Below are 25,410 nucleotides of genomic sequence, written 5' to 3' on the forward strand. Positions count from 1 at the left end.
AAAAATCAGTCCCTTGAACTTAGTAACCTTTCGAATAAGTTATTGATAAGTTAGAGAATTGACTAGTTTAGTCTCTGGAAATGTAATAATACTAAGAAGGGCACATCAAACTCACATTGTTTGAGTTGCCAACTGAATGCTTATCGGGTAGTGCAGAATTTGCTGGAATACTCACGGCTACCTGTTCGCAATGCACTTTCCCCTTGAAATATCGAGTCCCTGCCCTGCAGGATAAGGCCACGCTAGTCCTTTGAGCAAACTCGACTACCAATAGCGACGAAGGGGAATTGGCGGGCGCGGCGTATCCTAGTCGTTGTCAATACGCCCCGTTGGCCGTTGCCTTGAGCTTGTTGAGCGGCCGTGCGTGTTTTCCTTCATTGGTGATAAGACACGCAGCGCGATGTGTGTGTGCGGGGGAGGGGGTTATCCCTGCTGCCAGTCATTATCCCTTTGTCACACACACACCCGCACGTTTTCCCACACTCGCCCGCCCCCTCCTACAGACAAACACAAACACACACACACACACCGACGAACACAAGCGGCGGGCAGCATCGAGCAAAACAATTCCGTTTACATTTCCCACATCTCCGGCGAAGCATTCAGCTACACCCCCTCCCCCTCTCCACCATCACACCATCACCTCACCCATCCGTGCCACTACACCCACAAGTGGCGTGTGCCGCCTTCCTTTTTTCCTGATTTGCGCCGTGTTTTTGTTGCTTTGCATACTTTTGGGCGCCCCGCTGCTGGGAACCGCACATGTGTGTGTGCCGCAAACAAACAAACAAAGAGACAAACAAACAGGGACCCAAAACAGCCAAAAGTACAACAATGCAGTGCCTGCAAATTTTTAGAAAAATATACAAACATGCGGGGGCGGGGGGCGTGGCGTGGCATTATCTCATGTGGCAGGCACATTCGCAGGATCCCGATGCCGCGCTTAAATGCCGCTTAACATATTTGATTTTTCTTCTTTTGCCAATTTTTCCAGCCGTATTTTTTCGCGTGGCCTTGTTTGTTTTGGTTATGCGCTTGTTGTTGCTGTCAAAAGCTGGCAAATAAATTTGCTTTTCGACAAAGCGCGAGAATTCACACATGTTAACCCATTAATGCCCGATCTGAGCCACTAAAATGCCGAGACTTCAAATGTCTGAAATCTGCTTTTGGGCATTATGTGATGTGCTGCTAACTTTCGAAGCATTTTTGGCTCTTGCCACAGTTTTCGATCAACTCTCAGTGGGTTAATTGAACAAAGAGCGGTCCTCTTTAGAATTGGCGCCTTCATTTGAATGCCAAAACACGTTTTTAAATAAATCAGCGCATTAATTATTCTCGCTTGCATAAATCGCTTCGCTGTCGATGCTGCCTGCCCCCAGGAAATTGGCCACCCTCCCTCCCCATCCATCCAAATTTCCGATTTGGCGACCCCCTGCTGCTGCCAACACCTCCGCACATTTTTATTAGCTACGCATAATTGCTGCGGCAATAAAGTTGTTTTTCCCTTTGGCCCCGCTGGCCGACAAAAGGGACGAGAGTCGAAGGACATGGTCATGGACGTGGATGTGGATGTGGGGCAGCCTGGAGGCAGTGCGCGTGACCCGACAACATAACGACATTTAAGTGGCCACCGCAGCAGGAGCAGCAACATCAGTGGCATCGGTATCAGTATCGGTGGCACCGAGCGGAGTCCTTCTGCTCCAGGCTGTGGGCGTGTGGGCGTGGTCTCGGCCATGTTTGGCAACATGTTACAAAAAATTGATGCCATTGCTGTTTTTCCCAGCTATTGTTGCTGCAGCTGCACACAGTATTTATTGTTACAAGCTGTGGAAAAATGCTGGGAGTGAGTGAAATGGTATAAAATATTTGCCTAACATGGCAGAATTCACTAGTTTTTGTATCAGTTGTGTGGAGGCAATATTGGTTTTTGGGGATTTCCATTCCCGCACAGGTACTTACATACTAATTTTTCTCAAATATCAAATAGATCGGCAGATAACCAAGTGTCCCGTTTTAAAAAATTGTTTAAAATTTTTAATAAAATAATGTTTGGTCTTTCTAGTGTCCGTTTTCCTATGGCTAAAGGTATACACAGCATGATATACACATATACGCAACTAATTCTTCAGATCCTTCTTGTCCTTCGCCTACAAGTCCCCGATAACCTCGAGTACATCATCCAAGGATGGAGGTTCCTTCAGAAGACCCAGGTCGCCCGGCACCTCGAAGCCCCTCAAACGCATGCAAATAGTCTCGACGGCCTGCCAGTCTTCCACAGTTTCCGGAGAAGCAGTTGGGTCTGGGAGTTCGCACAAGGCCTTCTCGCAGACGTGGTTCAAGTCAAAGTTCCTGCCGTTGCCTTCTTCCCAGTTAATGCAAGTGGAGCCCCACAATGGATCATTTTTGGATATATCGTCGGTGCAGATGCTTAGCGGAAATTTGTCGTCGTTGCCAATCAAGGCATACAAGTCCTGAGTAGGAGAATTCTTTTCCAGCGGCTGGGAGGTGCCCGGTGGAGTCAGTAGCATGGGCATCAGGCTTTCGACCTCCAGCCCTTTTTCCAGGTCCGCCGTGAAGAGGAAGTCCGCGTAGTTGATCGGCGGAGCTGTCCATCCGGATGGCAGATTCTTCGGAATCTGGTATGGATTACTTTTACTGGTCGACGGCTGGCAATCTGGCGACTCGGAAGTGTCCCACTGGGAGAAGACATCATTCAGGGTCTGATGGTAAACAAAATCCTCCGAACCCACTATGCACGGATTGGTACTCCTCATCAGCCTCTTGTGCTTAGTCTTGCTATTTAGACTGCCTAGATGGGCCACATTTCCGGACCTTTGATCTTCTGCTCGCGTTTTCGGTGCCTTTCCTGTGACCGTGTGGGTCATTTTCCCAATGTCTCCTATTTTTGAAACGGGATAATTGTTGTCGTCGCTTGAAAAGTTAATAGAACTTGTCGAAGGCACTGTACAGAACAGCTGAGGGCTACTACGATTCTTCCGAGAGAAATCGCCGATCTGCCAAGATCGCCAGCCGGGTCCCAACTCATCCATTTTGGGCATCGAGGAAGTTGCAGGCAGGTGGCGACTCCCTTCTTCGCGATTCTGCATGTTTTCCTTGGATCTCATTTTATTCCAAGTGCCATCCGACTTGTCCTTGGTGAAGAGTAGCAGCGCAGGCGAGTCCCGCGAATTTTCAGACTTGGAGCTTTCCTTCAAAACTCGGTCCATGGGTTTTCCACATTGATTCGGATGCTCCTTTCCCGCCTGAGAAGTGGGAAACAGGGTCTCCACAGTCATCCGAGGTCCGGATGATGCTCGCCCGCGTGCGACTTCTGCTGCGACGCTCTGGCCGGGCATCATGGGGTTTATTTCGACGAACTCTCTCCTGGGCAGGGACACCGAGCGCTGGTTGCGGTTCCAGGCGCGCTTTGACTGCGAAGTACAAGGAAATGTTTTAGATGTGAAATTCATTGACGTATGCCGACTTTTACCATTGCGTTTTATCGAAACCAATTCTGTGAACTGAAAAGTTCGAGAACAAGAAAAAACGTGTGAAGTACGAGTGGAAGAACGCGGGCTAAGATGGCGGCAATCGCGAGGCAGAGTTGCCATGCTTCCGTAGGATTTTAAGCTGATTCTATAAAAGCCACACTGTTAAGGCCACACTGCTTTTGGCAAAAAAATGAAACACTAACAACGATGTACATTCTCATTACGCATTTCAAAATAGTAGCAAGGTACTGCCAACTGTTCCAATTGTCGATTACATCCAGTGCTGCAAAGTGTGCAAGTTTAGGTACTAGAAATTCAAATTGAAATGCTAGTTTCATAATTCATTGAGTATAATACGGCTACCATCCCATGTTCTAATCCCAACTGATTATATCTCCTAAGTCCGATGAATTTGACCCACTGCCACAGATTGGAGGCAATGCCTCAACATGTGGCCATTTAACCCAAAGGCGCAATTCCTACCAGATTCCTACCATTCCTACCAATTCCCACCAGATCCCGATTCCGATCCGATGTCACTTTCAGTGACTGTCAATGGCGTTGGCGCCATTGTTTCGGCCAGCGTGTAAAGCGCGGAGGGAAATTGTTATTTAATTACTCAAGCAAAAGCATGACAAGTGGAAATGTCGCCTGGGCGAGGTCCTGGTTCCAGGCTCCGGCATCCGGCATCCAGAGTCAGGCCCAGCAGGCCTGTCAGCTTGTCAGGAGCAGGCGCCCTGGAAAGCCGAAGCCGCCGTCGCATTGGTCACTCCGCCGCTCTTCACTGCTGCTGCTGCTCGCTTTTGTTTAAATTTAAATTCTATAAATAAATCTGCACGAGGGCGGCGGTGCGGGGCCACATCGCCATAAGCACGAGCAAGTGGGTTGTGACTGCAGTTGGCATCGCTGTTGGCCACTAAACAAAAGCAGGCACATGCCGTGCCCATTCGTAAACCATTTTGCAAGCCCGAAAATCGCAGGACACTTATTTGTGGTGGCTGCGGAGGGTCTGGAGTCCTGGGAGCCCGGACTCTGCTCTTCTGTACGAGTCAGCTGAGTTGCTGGGGGCAAAAGCGATGGTCTCTAATTTTATTGGGTTTTCTCAGAAAAGAGATACATATAAATACACAAATGGCTGCACAAAGCAGTCATTCCTTCAGTTTGGTGGAGTAACCTGAGATAAAAATAGCTTTGAAAGAACTTTATGAATATTTTGATCGAATATATTTGGAATTCCTCGATAGCTACAAACACAATGAAAACATCCTTGGAATCGTTATAAAATGTAAATTGGTGAATGTTTTAGAATCGCATTAAGGATCTATGGTTTTAAGCCTTAGCTGTACGAAACAGTCATTAGTGGGGCTTAAGGTACTATTTGAGTTATTTATAAGATTGACACTCTGAGTTTCCCCGCAAAAAGCAGTATTTTGTCAAAAACAAAGGATTAAATCGTCCAAATCCTGAGTGTAATACCTCGTTTAGCTCGAAATCACTTCCCCAATCGATTGGCATTCAAATTTGACAAATTTAATTTTTGTCAATTTTTCGCCAATTTTAATGATGTTACCCCTTATAAAAAATGCAAAAAATGTCAAAAAATTAGTTTTTGAAAATTTTCAAGATTTGGTTAGTTTTGGTCTTAAGCTGTGTAAAAAAGTAATTTTTAAGGGTTTCTGAAACTTTTTGGCCAATTTATAATGGTACGTCAGTCATTTTTCGTCCTAAAAACCGGTATTTTGGACCAAACTATCGATTCTACGGGCCAAATCTCGATTTCTACACCTAGTTTAGTTCGTAATCACATTTCTAATCGACTAGAATTCAAATTTGGCAGATTTAAATTTTGACCATTTTTCGCAAAATTTGATGATGTTACCCCTTTTCAAAATGTGAAAAAATTGACAACAATTAATTTTTGTAAATCCGCATTATTGTGTTAGGGATCATTTATTTGGATCTTAAGCTGTGCAAAACAGTCATTTTAATCGGTATGCGACTGTTTTAAAGGTGTTTAATAGATTTTCCAATTCGAAATCATTATAATTCGAAAAGGATTTTGCTGTAGTGTCCTTTCGATATGCATATCTCTTTTACAATCTGAGCACATCTGTCCTCCAGTTCATCTGTTTCCTTCCATGTGACAAAATTCCCTCGGATTCACCCAGTTGCTGGTTGATTTCCAGTTGCTTTATGGCAACAACAATTGGTTGTTCTGGACGAGGAGGAACCTAATGCATTCGAGTTCGACAGTCTCGAACGCCTTGAGCACAATGTTAATCCGATGTAAGCTCGTGTCCAAAGTCCACAGATCTCCACATCATGCTTCAATTGTTCCCGACATATTGTTCTCGACAGACCCCAGCTCCCCCCAAAAAGGGAGGACGTAACCCGGAACCTGGATCCCGGAACCATCACATGTGCTCACCTTTGCCATCAGAAAGCAACCACAGGGGAGTGCAGGACGAATAAAAAAATAATCACGAGGATGGGGATATTCGAAAAAACGATGTATGTAGGTTGGTTGGTTGGTTGTTTGGTCGGTTGGTTGGTTGGCTGTGGAAATAGTAGTAGAGATAGGAAAGCGAGCAAAAAAATCTCAGCTGCAAATGACTTGTGTGCCATTGAGATAAACCCAAAATTTATTTATTTTTGCCATAAACCCGAATGCAGTCAAGGCAAAAAGGACTTTTGGCCAAAACCATTGTGATTTCCTGTGTGTGCGTGTGTGCGAGCGTGAGTGTGTGTGTGGCAGGCATTTGTTGTGCCTGTATTTGTGTTTGAGCTTTCGACAGCAACAACAAAAGCGATGACGATGGCAACTAACTACAAATCCGTAGGCAATTAATTTGGCTAGAAAGCCCAAAAATACAAAACACCCGCCCGCATATTCCAACGTGTGTGTGTCAGTGTGTGTGCTTGCGGAAAATGGGCCAAAATGAAAGAAGGGGAGGGGGGGAGAGCAAAGCGCCCAGTGGAAATGGAAGAGCGCCGCGCTCGACGTCACCGTCAGTCGGTGGGAAAAAACGCAGAGAATCTGGCCAAGGAAAAAAGCAGTTTGAATGGAAATTCAATTGAGTGACATGAAAATGGAATTTTTCATATTTTCCCCCCCTTCGTGTTTTTGTTGCTCTCTGCCGAGATGAGAAGCTCGTGTTTGGCTGGCAGGCACATCACAAACACAGTTTGTTCTTCATGTTGCTGCTGCTGCTGCGGCTAACAACAACTATGGCATAGGAAAGGCAGCAGCCACATCCTCGCACCCACACAGCCGAAAGAGTCCTGGCGGAGATTACGCCCGTCCCTGTCATTGCTCCGCCCCCTTGCCCCTCCGCCCACTGCCACCTCCTGCGCAACAAAAAAACGTTTGCTTCTGACATTTTCATAATTAGGTATTCAAAATCTTTAATAACGGTTACTCTTGCTAGTTGTTGCTGCGGGTTCTGTTGCTGCTGCTGCGGCTGAGAGCTGCCAGTTGCCACACAAATACGCATATTATCCTTATGGAGTTTTTGTGTCTCTGGGGCATTCGAATTTCGAATGCTGTGGCTAGAGCTTGGCATGCATACATGTTGCTGCTGCTGCTGCTGCTAGTGGTTGCCACTGTTGCTGCTGTCAGTGCTGCTTCCAATTTAAGACAAATTTCCATTGCGGAGATAGCTGATAAAGTGCTGTCAGGGCTGAGTTATTGAGAAATCAGCACAACTGTGTAATTGCTGCTGTCACAACTGCAGCTCCTCCTCCGCAAGACGCCCTGCATTGTCCGCACTTCAGTTGCAGTCCACGATTTTGCGCTCTTCACTTTGCTCGCAGCGAGAAAGTCCTTTCTTGGCTTTGGCTTTTCATGTCCCGACCAGGCCAGGACGCGCCAGGACAGGCCAGAAGAAGACGGGACAGGCCTGCAGGATTGCCGCTGACGGCGACAATTTTAGCGCGTCCTTTGCCTCCTGGCCTCTGGACAGGACAACCGCTGAGCAACTGTCTCCGGCTGTCTGGAAGGGGCGAGGGCGTCGCAATAACCCGCCCAGTGGGTGGCCAGTTTACAAGGCCATTACCATCCATGGAGTGTTATCTGCCGACACCCAGTTGCCGATTCCCATATCTGGCTACTCCCAGTCGGAAGCCCTCGCCCAGGGAGACGCCCAAACAAACAGCTTCATTTTGACCTGCTGGCCTAGAGGACGCATCAAGTGGGTGGTGGATGGTGGATGGTGGATTGCCGGGGTCTCGTTTCGGGATTGCTCTGATTTTGTTTGCCGAAGTGCCGCTGCCACTGCCACTTCCACTGCCACTGGCGCTGAGCAAACAACTTCCTTATCGCAGCGATACACGCTGCCTTTCGCCAGATAAACACACACAAGTGGCAAGTGACGCATGTGCAGCAGGAGCACGGCAGTTGCGGCAGCGACAACGTGTCATTCGATGTTTAAAATAAAAATTAATAATTCAATTATGCGTCAACAGCATTCCGTTGTTTGCCCTTCCCCCACCCCCATCCATACTCAGATCCATATACACATCCACACCCACGTCCATCCCCAGTGCCATGCTTTTTGCGACTGGCCATTTGGGAGCGGACTTTTGGTCCGGTCTGGTCGCAGCTGTTGCCTGCCGATGTATGCCACTCCAAATTGCCGTGATTTCATTCAATTTGTCGCAGCAGCAGCAGCGGCAGCGGCAGCAGCAACAAATGTTGCCACTTGCCAGCCAGCCAGCGCGGCCCAAAATTGTTTTCGTTTGCTACGCTCCACGTTCCATGAGAATATTCCGGCTCTTCGCTCTCGTTTCCATTCGCCAGTGCGAAATGCGCATAAAAAATGCTGTGTCCAACGCCCACAGGGCGCCCAGCCATCCAAACCCATGCCATCCCATGCCTTCCCATGCGCCATTCCGAACCAATCCCCCCCAGAAATCCCAGACGACGACGTCAGCCTGGTGTGCCAATGCACAATTGTTGTTTGTATGAGAAAATCTCGCCTAATGGCGTTTTACATTATTTGCCGCCTGATGCTGCTCTTCCGACGACGACGACGACTTCGCTGCCATGGCCAACTGCTACCAAGTAGTAAAAGAAGCGGCCTTCCACCCACCGAGCAGCCACCCATCTCCACCCCTGGTGGGCTTCCCAGCCCGAGTGCCAAATATGCCCTCTCTGTCGCTCCACGTTCAAGTTTGTGGTTTAGGGTGTTAGGGTTTTCGGTTGTGGCAAGTTTGGCCCATCGAAGGCAGGGAGGGCGCTGGGAATCCGGGGAGCTGCGGCTGCTGGACAAGATGAATGGCCACTTATTGGCCAAAGCGGGTTTTGTTTAAATTGCGGTGGTCAATTTGTAGGAATGTATTGAAACGTCTTCGCAGGCGTAGATTGATGGAGCCACCAGATGGCCAGCCGGGTGATGTGCATGGCCCTAGGGACAGATGTGTCAATCGGTGGCTAATTGCCAATGGCCATTGGGATGGTTGACAGACGGGATTGGGGCCATAATAATGGGACTAGTGCAGTCTGAACCTCAATCTTTAAGCCGAATTTAAATAATATACATTGCTAGTTAGTTGATGTTCATTAAACTAATCTTTAAATAATATCCAAACAATATCCCCTGCGCATCTCGTAGTTCCCAGCCCGAATGAACCCCTATAAATTGTTCTAATCCCTGGCAAATCGAATGCACTAACGAGCAAATGTGTATCTTTACCACCTCTACCTCCCGAGCTAATTGCTCTTGAACGCTGATCTGTTAAGCCCTGGATGCGCCCATTTCCAATTGGAGATCCCGCATGGCATCGAAGCGAGCCGAATCGCTTCCAATTGCCAGCTCCCTGGGATGGGGTGGACCAGAGTCGGTCGGGGTGGACCTCCTGAGCATTTGACATGGTGTGAACACTCGCATAAGGCCCTTTCTCGCGGGCGGGGGAATCCCCCAAAGGAAGTGGGAGTGGGTGTGCACAATTGGTTGGCAATTTATTTAAATATCGGCACGCAGTTGGGAGCTGGTCTGAAGACCGAAGGCAGTGCCAACTGGAATGCCAAGGCAGTGAGATAGATGCGAAACAGCAACAGAGAGAAGCAAGCTGCTGCCGAAAAGGAATAGGAATTTTTCAGCTGCCTTTCAGCCAGCCAAGTGGCAGGGGGTGCGGTGGAGGGGCGCCTGAGTTCGGCAGCAGCTGATGTTAATAGCCCAGCGGGCCAGCGAGTGTCTGCCAGAGCTGCCTGGGCTGCCTGGTCTGCCTGGTCTGCCTGCCCTGCCAGTTGTTGTGCCCCTCGAGCGTCGAGTGCGGACGGGCGGGTGCGGGTAGAGCAGCGGCACAGCCGGAACAGCCGGAACAGCTGTTCCATCTGCAACTGCGCAGGCGCCTCGAATCCGACGCGGATGCGTCCGAACGCCGCTCGGATTGCCGAGCGGAGCGGTCGAACATGTGCTACCTGGGCCGCAGCACCAGCACCGCAACTGGCCTCACAAACAAACGCCACTTTCGACTGGTCGGACGTGCTCAGCTCCGCGGCTCCTCAGTTGTGCAGTTCAATCGCATCGGATACTCGCATTCGCGTGTTCTTCTCGTGCGTTTCGAGCGCGCCATTCAAGATAGTCGAGCCGCAGATACTTTCGCATCCATTCAGATACCGATTCTGATTCTGATTCAGTCGCTTGCCGTTGCTCCGAGATGCCGGTTCGCGTTTCGCGCTGCCGCCGCCGTTCCGACAATGATTCGATGGTAAACAATAACAACCACTCGCAAGCGGTCGCCAAGTGCTAGGTCCAGCGAAAGCATCTCGCAGATAGAATACTAAATCAAGCCACAAGATACACTCCACCTACGAAGCGTCGGCACAGCAGCGATCTGCCAAAATGGTGAGTCCATGCAAATTGTATCTCGACATGAACATGAGCTACGGCCAACACATGTTGATTGCGGCCAGCTGTCCTCCGCCACTCAAAGTGTCTTTGGCCTTACAGCGAGCACACATATCTGCTGGATGTGCGGGTAGATGTGTCGGGTCGCATCTGTTTTTTATCTGCTCGCAAGCTGAAGCAAATTCACAGCGCGCAATTGCAGATACGAATTCGTTTGTCAAGTGCTCGAATAATAGTTTAAGACGCCGCACACACACACACACACGTTCACGTTGCGAGGAGGAAAATCTCGTTTTCCCTCTGCTTTGTCAGTTTCACGTGCGAAATTATAAATTATTTGCCCGCTTTTTGCCGCTTCTGGTTGGCGGGAGGCGGTGGCGGGGGCGGCAAGGGGCCGGAAGCGACATCCAGTCGCTTTTTGGTCCATGACTTTGCCCGCCGTCTGTTTCTGATGGCCTTGTGCGCCGCGTTCCCAACAGAAACAGAACTTCCAACTGCAAATAATTGCAGCTGGCTGCCATGTGTCGCCGCTGTGGATCTGCTGCCTCCACCGTCTGTCGATTCCATCTGCTCTGCAGCTATGGCCATAGCCAAAGCCAAAGCCAAAGCTATAGCCGTATATCAGTGGTCGCACCCCGAACTCCGGTGGCCAAACAGCCTCCGTCGGAATTGGGAAACCCTCGCCCAGATGGGCCTTTTCCAGCCCAGAGTTTATGGTGGGTAGTAAACTTTTGAGTGCTGCCAGGGCTAATTGATTGCGCTATCAGCTGAATCAGTACTCTACCATACATATAGTAAATACAAGTTTCATTACTTTGTTTTTAAAAATGAAAAATATATTCAAGAGCAGATGCTGCGTCTCTGATAGGCAATATGTATTTCAATAAATAATAATCAACCCCCAATCCTTAATTCAAATACCTGAATTATCGGCAAGTATGATCTGGCGATCTCGGGATCTTAAGATCTCGCGTCTGTCCCCTGCCTTCTGTGGTGACTCATTCTGGAAATCACCTGGTCGATCTGGCCTTGGCTCGGCAGCTGTTGCGATTGCGGATCAAGCGGGGCAAGAACGAGCCCGGGATGGAGGAGCAGGTGGCGGTGGAGGGATGGAGGGAGCGGGATGCGGACAAGTGTGAGGCCAGCTGCCTTTTGGCCTGCTTGTCTTTTTGGCCGAGTCGGCTTGTCTGCTATTGTTATTGTTTTTGGCAGTGCGGTTGCTGTTCCGAATTCCATACACCATTTACCATATTCCATATTCCATCTCGGCCATCTCCATCTCCTTTTCGCTTCCCAGCGCCGCTGTCATTGGCATGACACCTGCATAAACATTTTAACAGCTTGTAGGCTCAGAAGCAGTCTGTTTTGTATTGTGTTTTCTCGTTTTTTCTGCCGCTCATTAAACAGCGCAGTGCCGGCGCAAAAAAGGCGAAAAATGGTATCGAAAGGGCTTGTCCTAATTGGGGGTTAGACTAATTGATACCCAGCTGTACGATCAAAGTCACATAAAGACCTAATTCGATAATCCAGGAATATGGTAGTTTCGCTGTACAAGGGTATTTATTTTATCAATACAAGCTACTTTAAAATCTTGCCAAATATCATATAATAAAGACCATAGTTTTGTGTTTCAAGGTAGCTGTTATATTGAGGGATGAACAGGACAAGTTGCTCTTGCTTTCATATTTGGTTCAAGTAAAACGTACTTTGGTAACTGATATATTCTATAGATTAATATTGGAATAAATACTATTACCACCGCTTTCCATTTAGAGTATCCAATTGATTTGCCCTCGAATCACTACCATTTGAAATGCCTACGGCCAAGGTAGACGGCCCAATCGTGTCTGGCAAATAGATCCAATATTTCAGGAGGCCTGCACTCCAATTAGTGTCAGCAATTTAATTTTGTTTTGGCCGCTGGGCAGCTCAGCTGGCCAGGCCTTGTCTGATCGGCAGTAGGTACTCGGTACTGGGTACTGGGTAATAGGTAATAGGTAATCGGTAATCAGCGGGCAATCAGGCATTCAACAAAGTCCTGCTAAATAATGCACGTCCTTGGGGGAGGGGCCCTCCACTGGCTGGCTGCACATGGTGATTGAATTTAAAATGGACAGCGGCGAAAAAGGGCAAAGTTATTAGCGTAATGGTCGGGGGCAAACAAAACACACTGGCGAACCTGGGGCAGGTGAAAATGCACATGACAAGTGCAGCTGTTGGCATCAAATTAGACCCCCTTCAGCCATTCGCCATTCACCATTCGCCATATCCACACCATGTGCCAGCAAATCCCGCCGCCCAGCCGGCGGCAATCCGGGCAATCCATCAAGGGCTCAATCAATCATTAGCACTGCAAACGCAAACGCAAACTTCGGCGGGGAAGCGGAAAAGCGGGCGGGCAGCGGGAAAACCCAAAACAAACAGAAAAACTTTGGATTTTCACACCTTTTGCAATTAAGATGCCGCCTAGACGACATTGACTAATGAGACGCCATTTTGTTTGCGGCCTGGCGCAGCTGAGCCAACAGACAACATGGCGACCGGAAATAAGTCAATTTGCTTATTAGACTTGTCAGTGGATCCGTGAATGGAGCGGAACGGAGCGGGGAGGAGCAGATTGGAGGACCCTGCCCGAAGCCCAAACGCAAACATTGCAAACGGAAAACGAGAAAAGCACGGATGGTATGGATTTTGCGGGGAGGGGAGGGGGGGAAAGCGAAAAGAAAAGCCAAAAAATCGCGCAAATGTCACACACAGAACAGCAACTAACGGCTGCCCCGGAAAAGCGGAAAAGTGGAGAGCGGGGCTGCATACGCTTAATCGAAAAAGTCAAAAACAAAATTCGGCGTCGCTCTCATCCAGTTTTCCTGCTTTTCGCCTTCCTACTCCTAGTTCTTCTGCTCGCCTGGCTGCCTGCCTTTTTCCTCGTTTTTCCACTCCGCTGTTGTGGCTTTTCCACCGCCACTGTGGAATTGTTGGCGCTGCAAGTGGCAGCTTATTAAAAAGACGTGGGCCACAGAATGTTTTGGGGGCAAGCAAAAATGTCATAGGAAAAGCCAGCGCAAAAAAACGAATTTTTCCCCGGCAGAAACAATGGGGAAAATAGTATAGATAGACCGCGTTCGCCACTGCCTGGTCGGAGTTTAGTTGGGGAAAACCACATTGGAGGTTCATACTTTCATTTGGGTGCATGATGTTCCCCTTCCCCAACGTCTTAAACTATTTCCGTAAATTGGAGGAGTCTAAATGTGTCCATTGACCTTTTGGTCACCGGAACTCATTATTAAAATGTCATAGCTCGTATGACACACCTTTTTAAAGAAAACCTGCTTAATTGGTCTGGTTTAGAGTCGAGTTTTATGACAGAACTAAGTATTTCCATTGCCTTACCATGCGATATTCTGTCAGTTTGGTTGAAATCTCTACGCTGCGTGGCCATATATTTCAAAGTCTTAGCCATTAACCTTAGCCCGCCCACAAACAGCGCCCGTCCGGAGTGCCAGCTGCACTGCCCAGCCCAGAGGCTCTTATGTTTTAAACATTTTGCCGGGTCGGGACAAAAAACTGTGTCCACGAGTGCCGCATGTCCAGTACAATCGCAGATCGCAGTCCCAGAAACGCAGACGCCATTCGCTGGCAAGCTACCAAATACCAAGTGCCCCTGCCGGCATTTGAATTGGATTTGCCAGGCGCTACACAGCATTGCTGCTCAGCCCTAAATCTCCGGCCCAGACTGGGCTGACCTTGTCCCGCACACTGCCACATTCCGAAGTGGGAGGGGCGTTGGATAAGAACGACAACGAAGCAGCTGGCACAGCTGGCGCAATATTTCTTGCCCCAGATGAAACGCAGATGATGCGGCAGGAGCGCAGGAGTAGCAGGGGACAGCGGAGCAGGGGAGGCACTCCCTGCTTGTAAGTTGTCAGGACACAGTTGTTTGAGCTGCTGCCTCGAGTGTCTGCAACAGATTTGTGCCAAAAAAGAGTGGAATTGCTGCTGCAGGGGCATGTGTTGCTCGTTCGAGGGCAACATTCATCGATTTGGGCATTTGGCTGGCAGTCCGAGTCCAGGCACTACATCCTTCTGTTCGGACTCCTATTATACCGCCCAGGTGCATCTGTATCCGTATCTGCATCCGCATCCGTATGTGCATGTGTATCTGCATTGGTCGGGCCATCAAGCGCACCTGCTGTCACTCGCAATTTTTAATTGAAAACGGCAGCGGTGGCTGCTGCCGTCTAGAGCAGGCTTTTGGCCAGGAGACATCGGCGTCGACACGTGCCAGCATTTGTTGCCAGTTGCTGCTGCTGTTGCTGCTGGCAGACAAGTTGGCAAAAACTTGAATAGCGTCACGTGCTGCAAGGCTGGCAGAACGATTTTCCAATCAGAGGAGAACGAGCGCCGCCAGCGGTGGCAGCTGGAAAATCTTCACTTGCAACAACACAGGTCGGGAAATTGCATCCCGGCAGCAGTGCGAGCAGCTCGGGCAGCAACTTCGCCAGCTGGCGGCCATCAGCTGCCTCGCTGGCATAATTGGGATGCCTAAATACGTTTTGCGGGCAACATGTGGCAGCCAAATGTTCTCCGTTCGCCCCCCTCCCCCTGCGCATAAAGCAGTTCGTATCGGAAATAAAACAGACCATAAAGCCGATTAAGCGCGACACTCGTCCAACTGTTTTTGCCCCGTAGTTGCTGTTGCTGATGTTGCTGCTGCTGCTGCTGCTGCTGCTGCCACTGATGTTGCTGCCCCTGTGACAAGCCATTATCTTATTACGCCCCACACAGGCTGCAAATGAAGGGTGGTGAATCGAGGGGCGGGGCGAAGGAAGGGGTAGGAATATTCGCACGTGCGGCCGAGTAGTGTAAAAATGCTGGTGTTGCTGTTGCCATTGCTGCTGCTGCCCCTTCCCCCTCCCCTCTTCCTGTTGCGCGTTGTCAGTCGGCGTTGCTGTGTGTGTGTGCGATGTGTAATTTAAAATGACGCCAATGCTGCGGCACGTTGCCAACAGACACACACACACACACATGAGGAGGCACTTTGGCAGACTGGGAGGCGCTTAGCAAATAGTTGACGAGGGTTGTCGCTGAAGTTCCAGGCACTGTCTGGCCAATTAGGTAATCGAATTGCACTTTAATGAGTACGTATTGGGGGTTAAAGCGATTATTTTTTTAGTTTGCAAATCAGCGGGGTGCTGCATTTGAACATGTGGTAAACCAATAACAAGATTTACGATCCTAATTTAAATAAAATATCTTTTAGGCTTACTCAGATTTACATGGAGAATACAAAGGAAAGTAAGCCAATCGATTTTTAGGCCATAATCACAAGCTTAGTAGTCACTTTGAGCATTTTTCTCACATCTCCTTTTAACCGAATGTCTGTAATTGTAGTCGCTTGCCGTGCAATTAACCCCAGAACGCCGGCCGCCCACTTTTGAGCCCCTGCTGCTTGATGCTAATTACCCAGACCCCTTGGCGCCAAAACTCCTCGCACAACCCACTGTTCGCCTCCGCCAGCATACATTTGTAGCTTCATGTGTAATGAAGCAGCTGACGCAGCAAGTTGCAAAAAGTTTTAACTGTGAAACGATGTTGCTGCTGCACAGGTGTCGTCGCCAGTCGCCATTCTCCATTCGCCGTTCGCCAGTAATCCCTCCCAGAAGCGGGACGCGGGTCGGGCGCCACTTGCGCATAATGACGCACAATGCGGAGTCCGCAACACACAGTGGCCCGCAGTCCGGGTGTCCACCAGTCCAATAGTCCAGCAGTCCGGGAGTCCCAGGTTCGAGTTTCGAGGTCCGAGGTCCAGTTGCTTGTCATTCGCACACACACATATGTGGCGGGGGATTGCGAGAGGGACGGGCGAGGTGGAGGGTAAATGGGCAGCTTACCGGGAAAGCACATGCAGCTGTGCTGTGATTTCCCACCCTCCCGGCCACCCACCTCACTCTCAGCTGGCCTTCAACCCCCGGAAAAGCCGCCCACCCTCCACGCCCCATTTTCCACATCCTTTGTTGTTGTTATTTCAGTTGGCGCGCCTTTTCGTTAACCACTCCTCGTCCTTTTTATCCAGCTCTCCTACAATCTGCGTGTGTGTGTGTGGGTGAGTGTGAGTGCGGCTGTTTTTGTTAGCAAAAGGGATAAAAGTATAAAATGCTTTGGTGTCCAGCGCATGGCTCGCTCCACCCGCCCCCTGGAATTAAATGAATGTCGTTTAAAATTCGTCCTTTGTTTTTTATGATTTCTGCCAACCTAATTGAAAATTATGCAGTGAAAATGTATTGTGCCGTCGCCCTTCATTTGTCAAGTCGTCGAGCATGGGCTGCTAATAGTTGCTAAGCAGTCGTCTCGCAAGTGGAGTGATGGCTATAAGATGCCACCGCTTGGGGCAAGTAGAGGGTGGAGCGGATTCCACTTGTGTAGGATCAAAATTTAAATTCATAGAGAGATGTCTTGTCCAAGTTCAAAATCATAGAATCATCATAGCAGATCCCAGTAAATTCGACTCCGCGATGACTGCTACATGTGCTTATAAATCACACCATTGACATTCCCAAAAAAGTAAGTCCGTAATTGGGCTTCTATCCCACTGTGCTGCCTCCGTTTAAATAATTACTTTTCCTCTTGGCAATTTCGCCGGCAGCCGTCGCAGCCTCAGCCTGCCAGCCCCTTCCCCCAGCTCCCCTTCAGTCCGGGATCCTGGATCCTGAAGCCTGGATCCCGCTCCATCCTGCCGCTTCAGATTCAGCTTCAGCTTCAGCTGGCCCAAGTTTTGTGGGAAAAACTTCTGCGGGCGACATTTTCCATTTTGCTGCGATGGAAGCTTGTGAGGCTCCCGGCTCTTTGAAGTGCCTGCCTTACACAGGACGATGGAGCGAGGGGGCATCGGGTGCGAGGATTGGGGGACTGGGTGGGTGAACTGGGGGCGCCTTCTGGCGACGACAGGCGACAGCTGCTTGAGCGACAACGACACGACTGCTCCTGACATTTGATTCATTCGTCATAGCCAGGGCCAAAGGCGGCAGCTGCCGGCTATTAAGTGAGTCAGAACCACCACCACCACCACCACGACCACCCAACCGATGCCATCCACCTCCACCGGCATCCCATTCCACCCACTTCCCAATTAAGCTCACCTGCCGCCTTTCACAAACACTTGTTGTTTGCCTCGGCACCTCCCCACTCCCGCCACCACCACCACCACCTTCTCCACCGCCTCACGCATGTTTTGTCTCCCCGTTTTTTGCGAACTGTGGAAAGACCTCGCTGCAAAACACTTGTCAAGTGTTCCTGCGGCTGAGGGATGGCAGAAGATCCAATCGTCTGGCCGGGACTTTCCCAGCCGAGTAGGGGGCACGGAGAAGGGGGCTGGGTCGTCATTAGTCGGCCCTCACTTTGGCAAACGGCAGCTGGCGGCGTGTCAAGTGTTTGTTTTTAATAGAATTTCATTTGCGGCATTTGAGTGTAATTTCGCTCTGATGCCAAACAGCTGCTCCCACTGCCCCCGTTGCAAACCCCCCTCGTATAAGACCGGGTGGGAGGCTGAGGTATCCCCACTCGATTGTAAATATTGCCGGCCGCGACGATTGACTTTAAACAATTGCTCTAAACATTTCTTGCACCTCGAACGGCCGGGCAGAGATTGATCGAAAACATGAATGAAACTGAACAGGTCCCTGCTTTTCCGCCTTCCTGTGGTTTTCCTCCGTGTTTTCCCTGCTTTCCCACCCCCGCCGCCCCTTACGCAAGGGCACGGCAAGCTGCACAAACTCCCACAGTCCGCAAAGGTATTTACATATTTTAGTGATAAAAATCAACACAAAAATGTTTCCCCTCATGCGAGCTGGACATGAACAACTTTCAGGTGGGGTGTGGAAAGATGTCTGCTTGCGTGGAGAGTGGGTGGGTGGTGGTGGTGGGTGGCCGGAACTCCCGGGGAAATGGGTCGCAGTGATGGGTAAACAGGAAGTGCAGTGTCGAGTCAATTAGCAAGGCTGCGCTCCCGATCTCTTGGATTCCCCTTTGAGGAGAAATCGGGCAGGTTTCCCAATGGATTTTCATTTAGTCGGCCGCCTCGAGTGAAAAGTTCTTCGACTCAATTACGAAACAGGTGTCTACGGCGTGCGGACTGCTGGCAGCTGTCGGCATTCTTTGACTATAAATTCGTTTTGGTCTATGCCATTTGGAGGCAAGGAAAAATCTCGAGAATTTGTGGAGCATTGATAGATATAATATTAGTTACTGAACGAAGGTCAGCAAATCAAATGGCACCTAGAAATTAAAACTGTGACACGCATCATCTTCAAAAGCTAGCTAGAAGATAGATGGAATATTCAATTGAATTCTTTCGATTCTCTACTCAATTCTCTATTCTCTAGGCTACTCTTAAGTCCACTTTATGAGGATCAACACCAGCTTAGAGTCCTTTAATGCAGCTGGTTTAGTATTGAATGGAACGTGCATATTTAAAATAATCGCACTTAAGCGCCTCTAAAATGGAAGCAATTTGGCCAAATTAAAGCGGCAGCTGTTCTTTCTTCTCAAAGCGAACAAAAGGTTCCAAGGTCTCCGCCTTTGAAAGTGTATTTCGGTGCGGGTGCGCCCAATTTGCATGTCAGACAACCATTTAATCAAATTGAAATCAAATAAGTTGAAAACATAATGTGAGAACTTTGTCACTTGATGTTTTCGTCTATCGCCCGGAACCTGGGAACCTGTGAACCTGTGCACTGTGCCGGCGGAATTAGCTGGGCGTGGGCAGGAGGTCCTCCCCATATCTTTTCCACCTCCCCCAGCTAGCTAACCGCTTCTTCCCCTCCTGCTTCCAGATGGCGCTCGACGGCAAGGCGATAATTAAGGAGGAGATTACCGACAAGGACGCTTACGACGCAGCTGCGGCGGCGGCAGCGGCGGTGGCAGCGGGAGCCGCTCTGGCGGTGGCCTCCGCTGCGGCCGTCCAGGTGCCACCCGCGTCATCGTCCTCGGCGGGATCAGCGTCATCGGCAGCCGCCGCGGCCACCAACAACACAACATCGGCGGCAGCCACAGCGGCGGCAATTAGTCGTCGGCTTAAAGGTGAGTGGAGCACATTTAAGTAAACTGCACTGCGAGAAACGGGGGGCGGATGTTGTGACCATAGAATATTAGAACAAAGTAAAAGTGATGGGTGAATATCATTGTTTGAAACTATAAAAGGCATTGTAAGGAATATTAACTAGTCAGAATTGATATTGAATGACAACCAATGCAAGCTGCTTGGAATGGATACCTTAAAGTCTAGGATATTCACATTTATGATTGAGTACATAAAGTGCCAGTGTACGTTCAAAATCCCCAGTATTTATAGCTGTTTACTTGATGGTGCGAACCTGAGCAGCTGCACGTGTTCCACCATCCTTTAAAATGGGCCCCGATCCCAGCTCCAGTTCCGTTTCGAACTCCATCTGGAACTGCACATCAGAGCATTTCGGATTCGTTACTTTCTAAATGGTTTTCCGAACCGAACCGGGACCACAGGCCGCAGTCGGAAACTTGCCGAGTATGCGAATGAAAAAGGCCAAAAGCATTTGCTAGTTTGCACCGCACCCCAAACTCCTGCTCGAAAAAAAGAAGAAAAAAACGGAAACCGCTGCTGGCATTGTTCCCAGCATCAGACCAGCATTTTGTTGCCTGCTTTTGGGCGCCCGACACTGCAAAAGAGCAGGGGTGGTGCTGGAGAGGGGGATCATTGCGGCTTTGATTGCCGGATTCTCCGGACTACCTGCGCCTGTTCCCAGGCAAATGATGTGTGGCCCAGCATTTAAGTCGCATGAATTTCTTTCCTTTCACCAGCAATTAGCATTTTCCGGGCAAACACAGCTCTCTGTGCAGGAGGCCACCCCTCCCCGCTTCGCTGCCGATGATAATCAGAAGCAGTGCATGATGAATATTTGCCAAAATGATTGTTTTCCCAAATGACTATGCCAGCAACAGCAATGACAGCAGCAGTACCACCACCACCAACAACAAACTAAACTTGCCAACGTTTCGTTTTGTGCGCTCGACTGCAATCTATGGGACGCAGCTGTGCAAATTCTGTTGCCCACATAGACACACAGCACACTCACACTCACACACACAGCACACACACACACTCACTGAGAGAGAGACGCACACACAGATGCATGGCTGGGACCACGCTGCGTATACGTAACCTTAAATCGATGGAGGGAGCTCATGATGCTGGCAAATGTTGGGCCAGCAGTTGAAACCTCCCGAGTCCTCCGCTCGAAACATTATGTTTTAGAAAATATGTGAATTGTCAACACAGAATTTTCGTAAATAGTTTTTTGGTTTTGCGTGGGGTTTTTCTTGGCAGCAGCTGCTGCTCGGCCAGCAACTTTGGGTCAGCAGTTGAGGCTTTCCCACAACAGGACCAAACCAAAACAAACCGAAACTTTTAAGCCCGGTCAAGTGCAATATTTTACAATTGTACACCACACTAGTCGAGGGGTTGGAGGGGGCGTTTGGCAGGGAAAGCGATGTGGCGATGGCGATGCCGGCCAATTAAGCCCGGAAAAACGGCAGGAGGGGCAGCATGTGATCCATCATTGTCTATGCTTGGCGTTTGATAAGAGCCGCCGAGTCGGTTGACTGATGCCTCCGACTCCGACCACTACCACGACCATCCGCATCCGTATCCGTGTGTCTGCCATCTCCCATTCGGATGGCAGTGGATGTGGCTGTGGGTCGTCGTGTGGCCCTTCGATTGGCAAGGCGGTGGCGTGCCTGAATGGCTGTGAAAACACAGCCAGTTGCAGCTGTATCCACAATCATTATCACAAAAGCAAACTGTGCAGCAGCCGCACGGCAGCAACAGCATCAGCATCAGCGGCAACATCAACTGACTGCCATTCCCATCGTCGTTGTCGTCATCATCGTCCTCATCATCATGGTCATCAGCAACATTCGCCACCCACAATGTCTGTCAGCCACCAGCCCCATCGCTACCCACCCATCTATCCACCCATTCACCCACAGCGCACCAACCCACCAATCCAGCGACCCACACCCATAAACAATTTCCATTAGCTTGTGCAAACAAAGTTTGTGTGTGTTTGGTCGTTACAGGCGACAAATGTGTCCTAAGCCTTTTATTTTATACCATTTGTGGTACCACATTTCAGGAATTCAGGGAAGCGACAGAAAAGTAACCAACTTCCATGTTGCAACCTAAATGGGACGAATTTAAAAGCACAACAGACTCTTCCAATGGGCTTGAAAGTATAAGGACTGATATCAGTACACTTTTAAATACTTTCCTGTTTCTTATCGAATATAAACCATTTACCAAATGATAAGCCCAATTCACTTTGCCACCATTTCGTCGCCTGACAATGAGTTTCCCAGCAGCTTCTCCGTCCAGCTGCGTCCTGCGGATTTGCGTTAAGCTTTCATTTTTGAGCTGCAGCATCGCTCTGGCAGGATCATGGTTGGCTGCGATGGGACAGCAGCACGTACCGCAGAGTGCTGCACCCGCACCCGGTGCCTCCATCATCGGAGGACCACCCACATCCTCCCACTCGTCGACTCGTCCTTGCAATTAGTGCGTTATGTGGTGCTTGATTTGCTTGCCTGACTGGGCCCAAACCACACACACAGCACACTTTGCAAGGGCCAAAAATGTTTGCTAATTTATTTCCCATGTTCAAACAAATTTGTTAATGCCGGCAGTTGGTCGGGTATGTAGTAGCCAGTATCCAGTATCCAGTATCCAGTGTGCAGTATGTAGTATGTAGTTGCGCAGTTGACCAGATCTGTGGGACAAGTGCTGTAGCTTGTTGTGGTTAGGTGGCACATATATTTCCGTTCCTCGGTTCCTGCTAATGCATTTGTAATGCGCCTGGGCTGCACATCCTGTCCTGGTCTCGAACTTGGACTTGGACTTGTTTCCCATGTTCCAGGATGAACATGCAACTAACCACTCGTCCTCCTCTCTCCCACCAAATTAGCCAGCAGCAGCGGCGGGGACAAGAGCTCCACCTCATCCTCGAGCAGCAAGGACAGCAGCCACACCTCCAGCAGCAGGAGCGAGAGGGACAGGGAGAGGGAGCGAGAACGGGAGCGGGAACGGGACCGCCTGTGCCGCACTCCGCCGGACTCTCCGCCGGATAGCTCGCGCAGCCTGGCCCCCCGCTCGCCCCACTCCCCTCTACAGTTGCACCAGCGTCCGCAGCGCAACGCCAGCGTTTCCCCGGTGGTCAATGGATCCTCCTCGGGCGGAGGAGGCGTAGGATCCTCCGGCACTTCGCCTACGCCCACACCGGGCAGTCAGCATGCCGCCTCCTTGGCCGCAGCCGCCGCCGCCGCAGCAGCAGCCCACGTGGAGCAGGCGCGACTGGTTTCCAAGATGCGCAAGTTCCTGGGCGCCCTGGTTCAGTTCTCCCAGGAACTGGGACAGCCGGAGGTGAGCGAGAGGGTGCGCGCCCTGGTGCTGTCCCTCTGCAGCGGCAGCATCTCCGTGGAGGAGTTCCGGCTGGCCCTACAGGAGGCCATCAACCTGCCACTCCGGCCGTACGTGGTTCCGCTCCTCAAGAACAGCATCGCCCTGGTGCAGCGGGAGATTCTTGCCCTGGCCAGAGCCACCAACCAATCCGCCCTGCAGTACGTGACCAACAACGAGCAGGCGGTGATGGAGTTCGCTCCGCACGGTGTGGCCAGTGCCGAGTTCGGAGACATATTCATCCAGCTGGAGGCACCCACATCAAACGGCAGCAGTGCGGTCTTCAAGCGCCGCTCCTCGGACTCCATGATGGAGCACGGCGGCCACAACGGCCTGCAGGAGTGGAGCGAATACATGGCCAGCGGCGGAGCAGGCTATCCTCCACCGCCCAGCAAGCGCCTCACCCTGCATCCCGCCCACTCGGTGGTGGCCTACGGGGAATACGGGGTATCGTCCGCGGAAGGACTCCCCTCGGCGGCGGCCTTCATGCAGCGCGACGAACGGGATCTGCGGATGAGCGAGGCGCAGGCCAGGCACGCCGCTCCTCCCCAAAGGGCAGGAAACCCCCAGCCCAATCCCAACCCCAATGCAACTGCCCCTGGAGCTCCGGGAGCGGGTGGCGAGGAGGAGTGGAAGAACATCCACACCATGCTCAACTGCATCTCCGCCATGGTGGACAAGACGAAGAGGGCCATCACGATCCTCCAGCAGCGGGGCATCGAGCCCCAGCATCCCAACAGCAGTCAGGAGGTAACCCCCGCGGCCATGGCGGAGCTGCGACGCCAGACCGAGGAGAAGGTCGCCGAGTTCAAGCGGAATGCGGAGGATGCAGTGACACAGGTGGGGCTACCACCTTTTCGCAACCGCAATGATTGGATCGATATGTTATTTTATTGTAATCGAATGTCTGTGTATGTTTTTTTTTTCCAGGTGAAACGCCAAGCTGTCATTGAAATCCAGAGGGCAGTGGTGGCTGCTGAAACTCGGGCTGCGGAGATCATGACGCAGGAACGTCTGCGCATGGAGAAGTTCTTCATGGAGATGAGCCGCCATTCCAGCGGAGAACGTGATCTGGACAACAAGTCGCCGTCAATGGCCAGTGCACAGAATGTAAGCTCATTGAACACGTTAATAAGTGCTTTGTTTATTAACTTTTAACCGCTTTTAGGGCAGCAATCTGCAGCAGCAGTGCTGGAACTGCGGGCGCAAGGCCACGGAGACCTGTTCCGGCTGCAACATGGCCCGATATTGCAGCGCCTCGTGTCAGTACAGGGATTGGGATAGTCACCATCAGGTGGGTTCTCTAGCAATATTTAACATTAATTTTAATGAGAGATCAGGGGTTCCTTCTATATTCTATTGATTAAAATATAGCGAGTTTATGAACTATTTGATTATAACAATGGTTTTTTATTACCTTCCAGGTTTGTGGCAACACCCGAGCTAGTGAGCTAAGCGCCAAGCACCTGCACTCGGCCAGCAACCTGAGTCTGCGCAACGCGATGGCCACCCGCTCACCACCCACTCCCAACTCAGCGGCCCACCTGCAGGCGGCGGCAGCTGCTGCGGCTGCTGCAGCAGGAGCCCGGGAAGCGGTCAGTGCTCCGGTCGGCGGTCCTGGAGCAGGAGTAGCTGCGGGAGCGGGAAGCGGAGGCCAATCCGGTGGAGGAGGAGGAGGCGGGGGCGGAGGGGGTGGTGGATCCGCGGCTGCTGCTGTGGCCGCCGCCACTCCAGGTGCTTTGGTGGCCAACGGGTTGGGCTCCAAATGACGCATTCGCATGATGAAACCCAAGAAGAAGTACTTGTGCTAGTCAAATTAAAGGGGGTGAACCACAAAACCATATACACCATTAAAAAATATGCAGCTAAAATAGAGATATCCAAAAACCAAAATCGAGTGAAGAATTCACAGTCGCATCGTCGGTTGAAGACAAGTGAAGTAGAAGATGCTTATCACCCAGAAACGCATAAATAGATACAGATTGATGTGCATTTTCACTAAAGTTTATAGATTACAATGTTTCAAGAAGGACACGGTAATGAGCGGGTTGAATTAAATGGGTTGAAAATCCATGGAGGAAACCAATATTAATTACTCTCACTCACAAAACATTTTACGGAATTCATCTAGCAATTCTCAACCTGTGACTTAATGTATGAAATCGCATTTTTACCATCAGCACTTTCACACACGAAATACATAAATATTAATAACAATATGTGCACACTAATAAAGAATTACATAAGCAAGCTAAATCATTTAATTCAGAACTTGAGAAGCAGTGAAATTCTGTGAGTAAGCAACCCAAAGCGAGTAAAAACAAAAACTGAACATAGTAGATTTTATTAATACAATACAGTATATTACTACGGATATGATTACGATTATGGCTAATTTATTGAGCGAGTTTAATTTATTGATTAGTATTTATTGTACTCCCTAATCTAAACCTAAATGTACTTTTATCATAAACAAATACCAAGTAAATGTTAAACCCACAAACGCGGGCTGCTGCAAGGCTCCGGCAACTGAAACCCAAGAAATAAAGTGTTTTAAACCAAGCGAAGTCTCGATTCCCATTTCCAA

At 50.0% G+C, this 25,410-nt stretch overlaps 2 protein-coding genes across 3 annotated transcripts; one reads left to right on the forward strand and one right to left on the reverse strand.

The window, feature by feature from the left end:
• Positions 1-1,818: 1,818 nt before the first annotated feature.
• Positions 1,819-3,623, reverse strand: LOC27208232. The gene is made up of 2 exons (XM_016183837.3): positions 3,491-3,623; positions 1,819-3,431 (listed from the first exon to the last, which is right to left on the reverse strand). The coding sequence occupies exons 1-2, from the start codon at positions 3,491-3,493 to the stop codon at positions 2,148-2,150; spliced, it is 1,287 nt and encodes a 428-aa protein (XP_016029437.1). The 5' UTR covers positions 3,494-3,623; the 3' UTR covers positions 1,819-2,147.
• Positions 3,624-9,917: 6,294 nt separating this feature from the next.
• On the forward strand, positions 9,918-25,385 carry LOC6736039 (protein CBFA2T3). 2 transcript variants are annotated; one of them, XM_016168884.2, is made up of 6 exons: positions 9,918-10,339; positions 19,171-19,417; positions 22,333-23,663; positions 23,754-23,933; positions 23,992-24,117; positions 24,248-25,385. In XM_016168884.2, the coding sequence occupies exons 1-6, from the start codon at positions 10,337-10,339 to the stop codon at positions 24,590-24,592; spliced, it is 2,232 nt and encodes a 743-aa protein (XP_016029438.2). In that variant the 5' UTR covers positions 9,918-10,336; the 3' UTR covers positions 24,593-25,385. The 2 variants fall into 2 exon arrangements, with proteins under 2 accessions (XP_016029438.2, XP_044778341.1); XM_044922406.1 differs by lacking the exon at positions 9,918-10,339 and adding an exon at positions 19,000-19,106.
• The last annotated feature ends 25 nt before the right edge of the window (positions 25,386-25,410 follow it).

The sequence above is a fragment of the Drosophila simulans genome, chromosome 2R (assembly GCF_016746395.2).
Source record: "Drosophila simulans strain w501 chromosome 2R, Prin_Dsim_3.1, whole genome shotgun sequence".
Lineage (NCBI taxonomy): Eukaryota > Metazoa > Arthropoda > Insecta > Diptera > Drosophilidae > Drosophila > Drosophila simulans.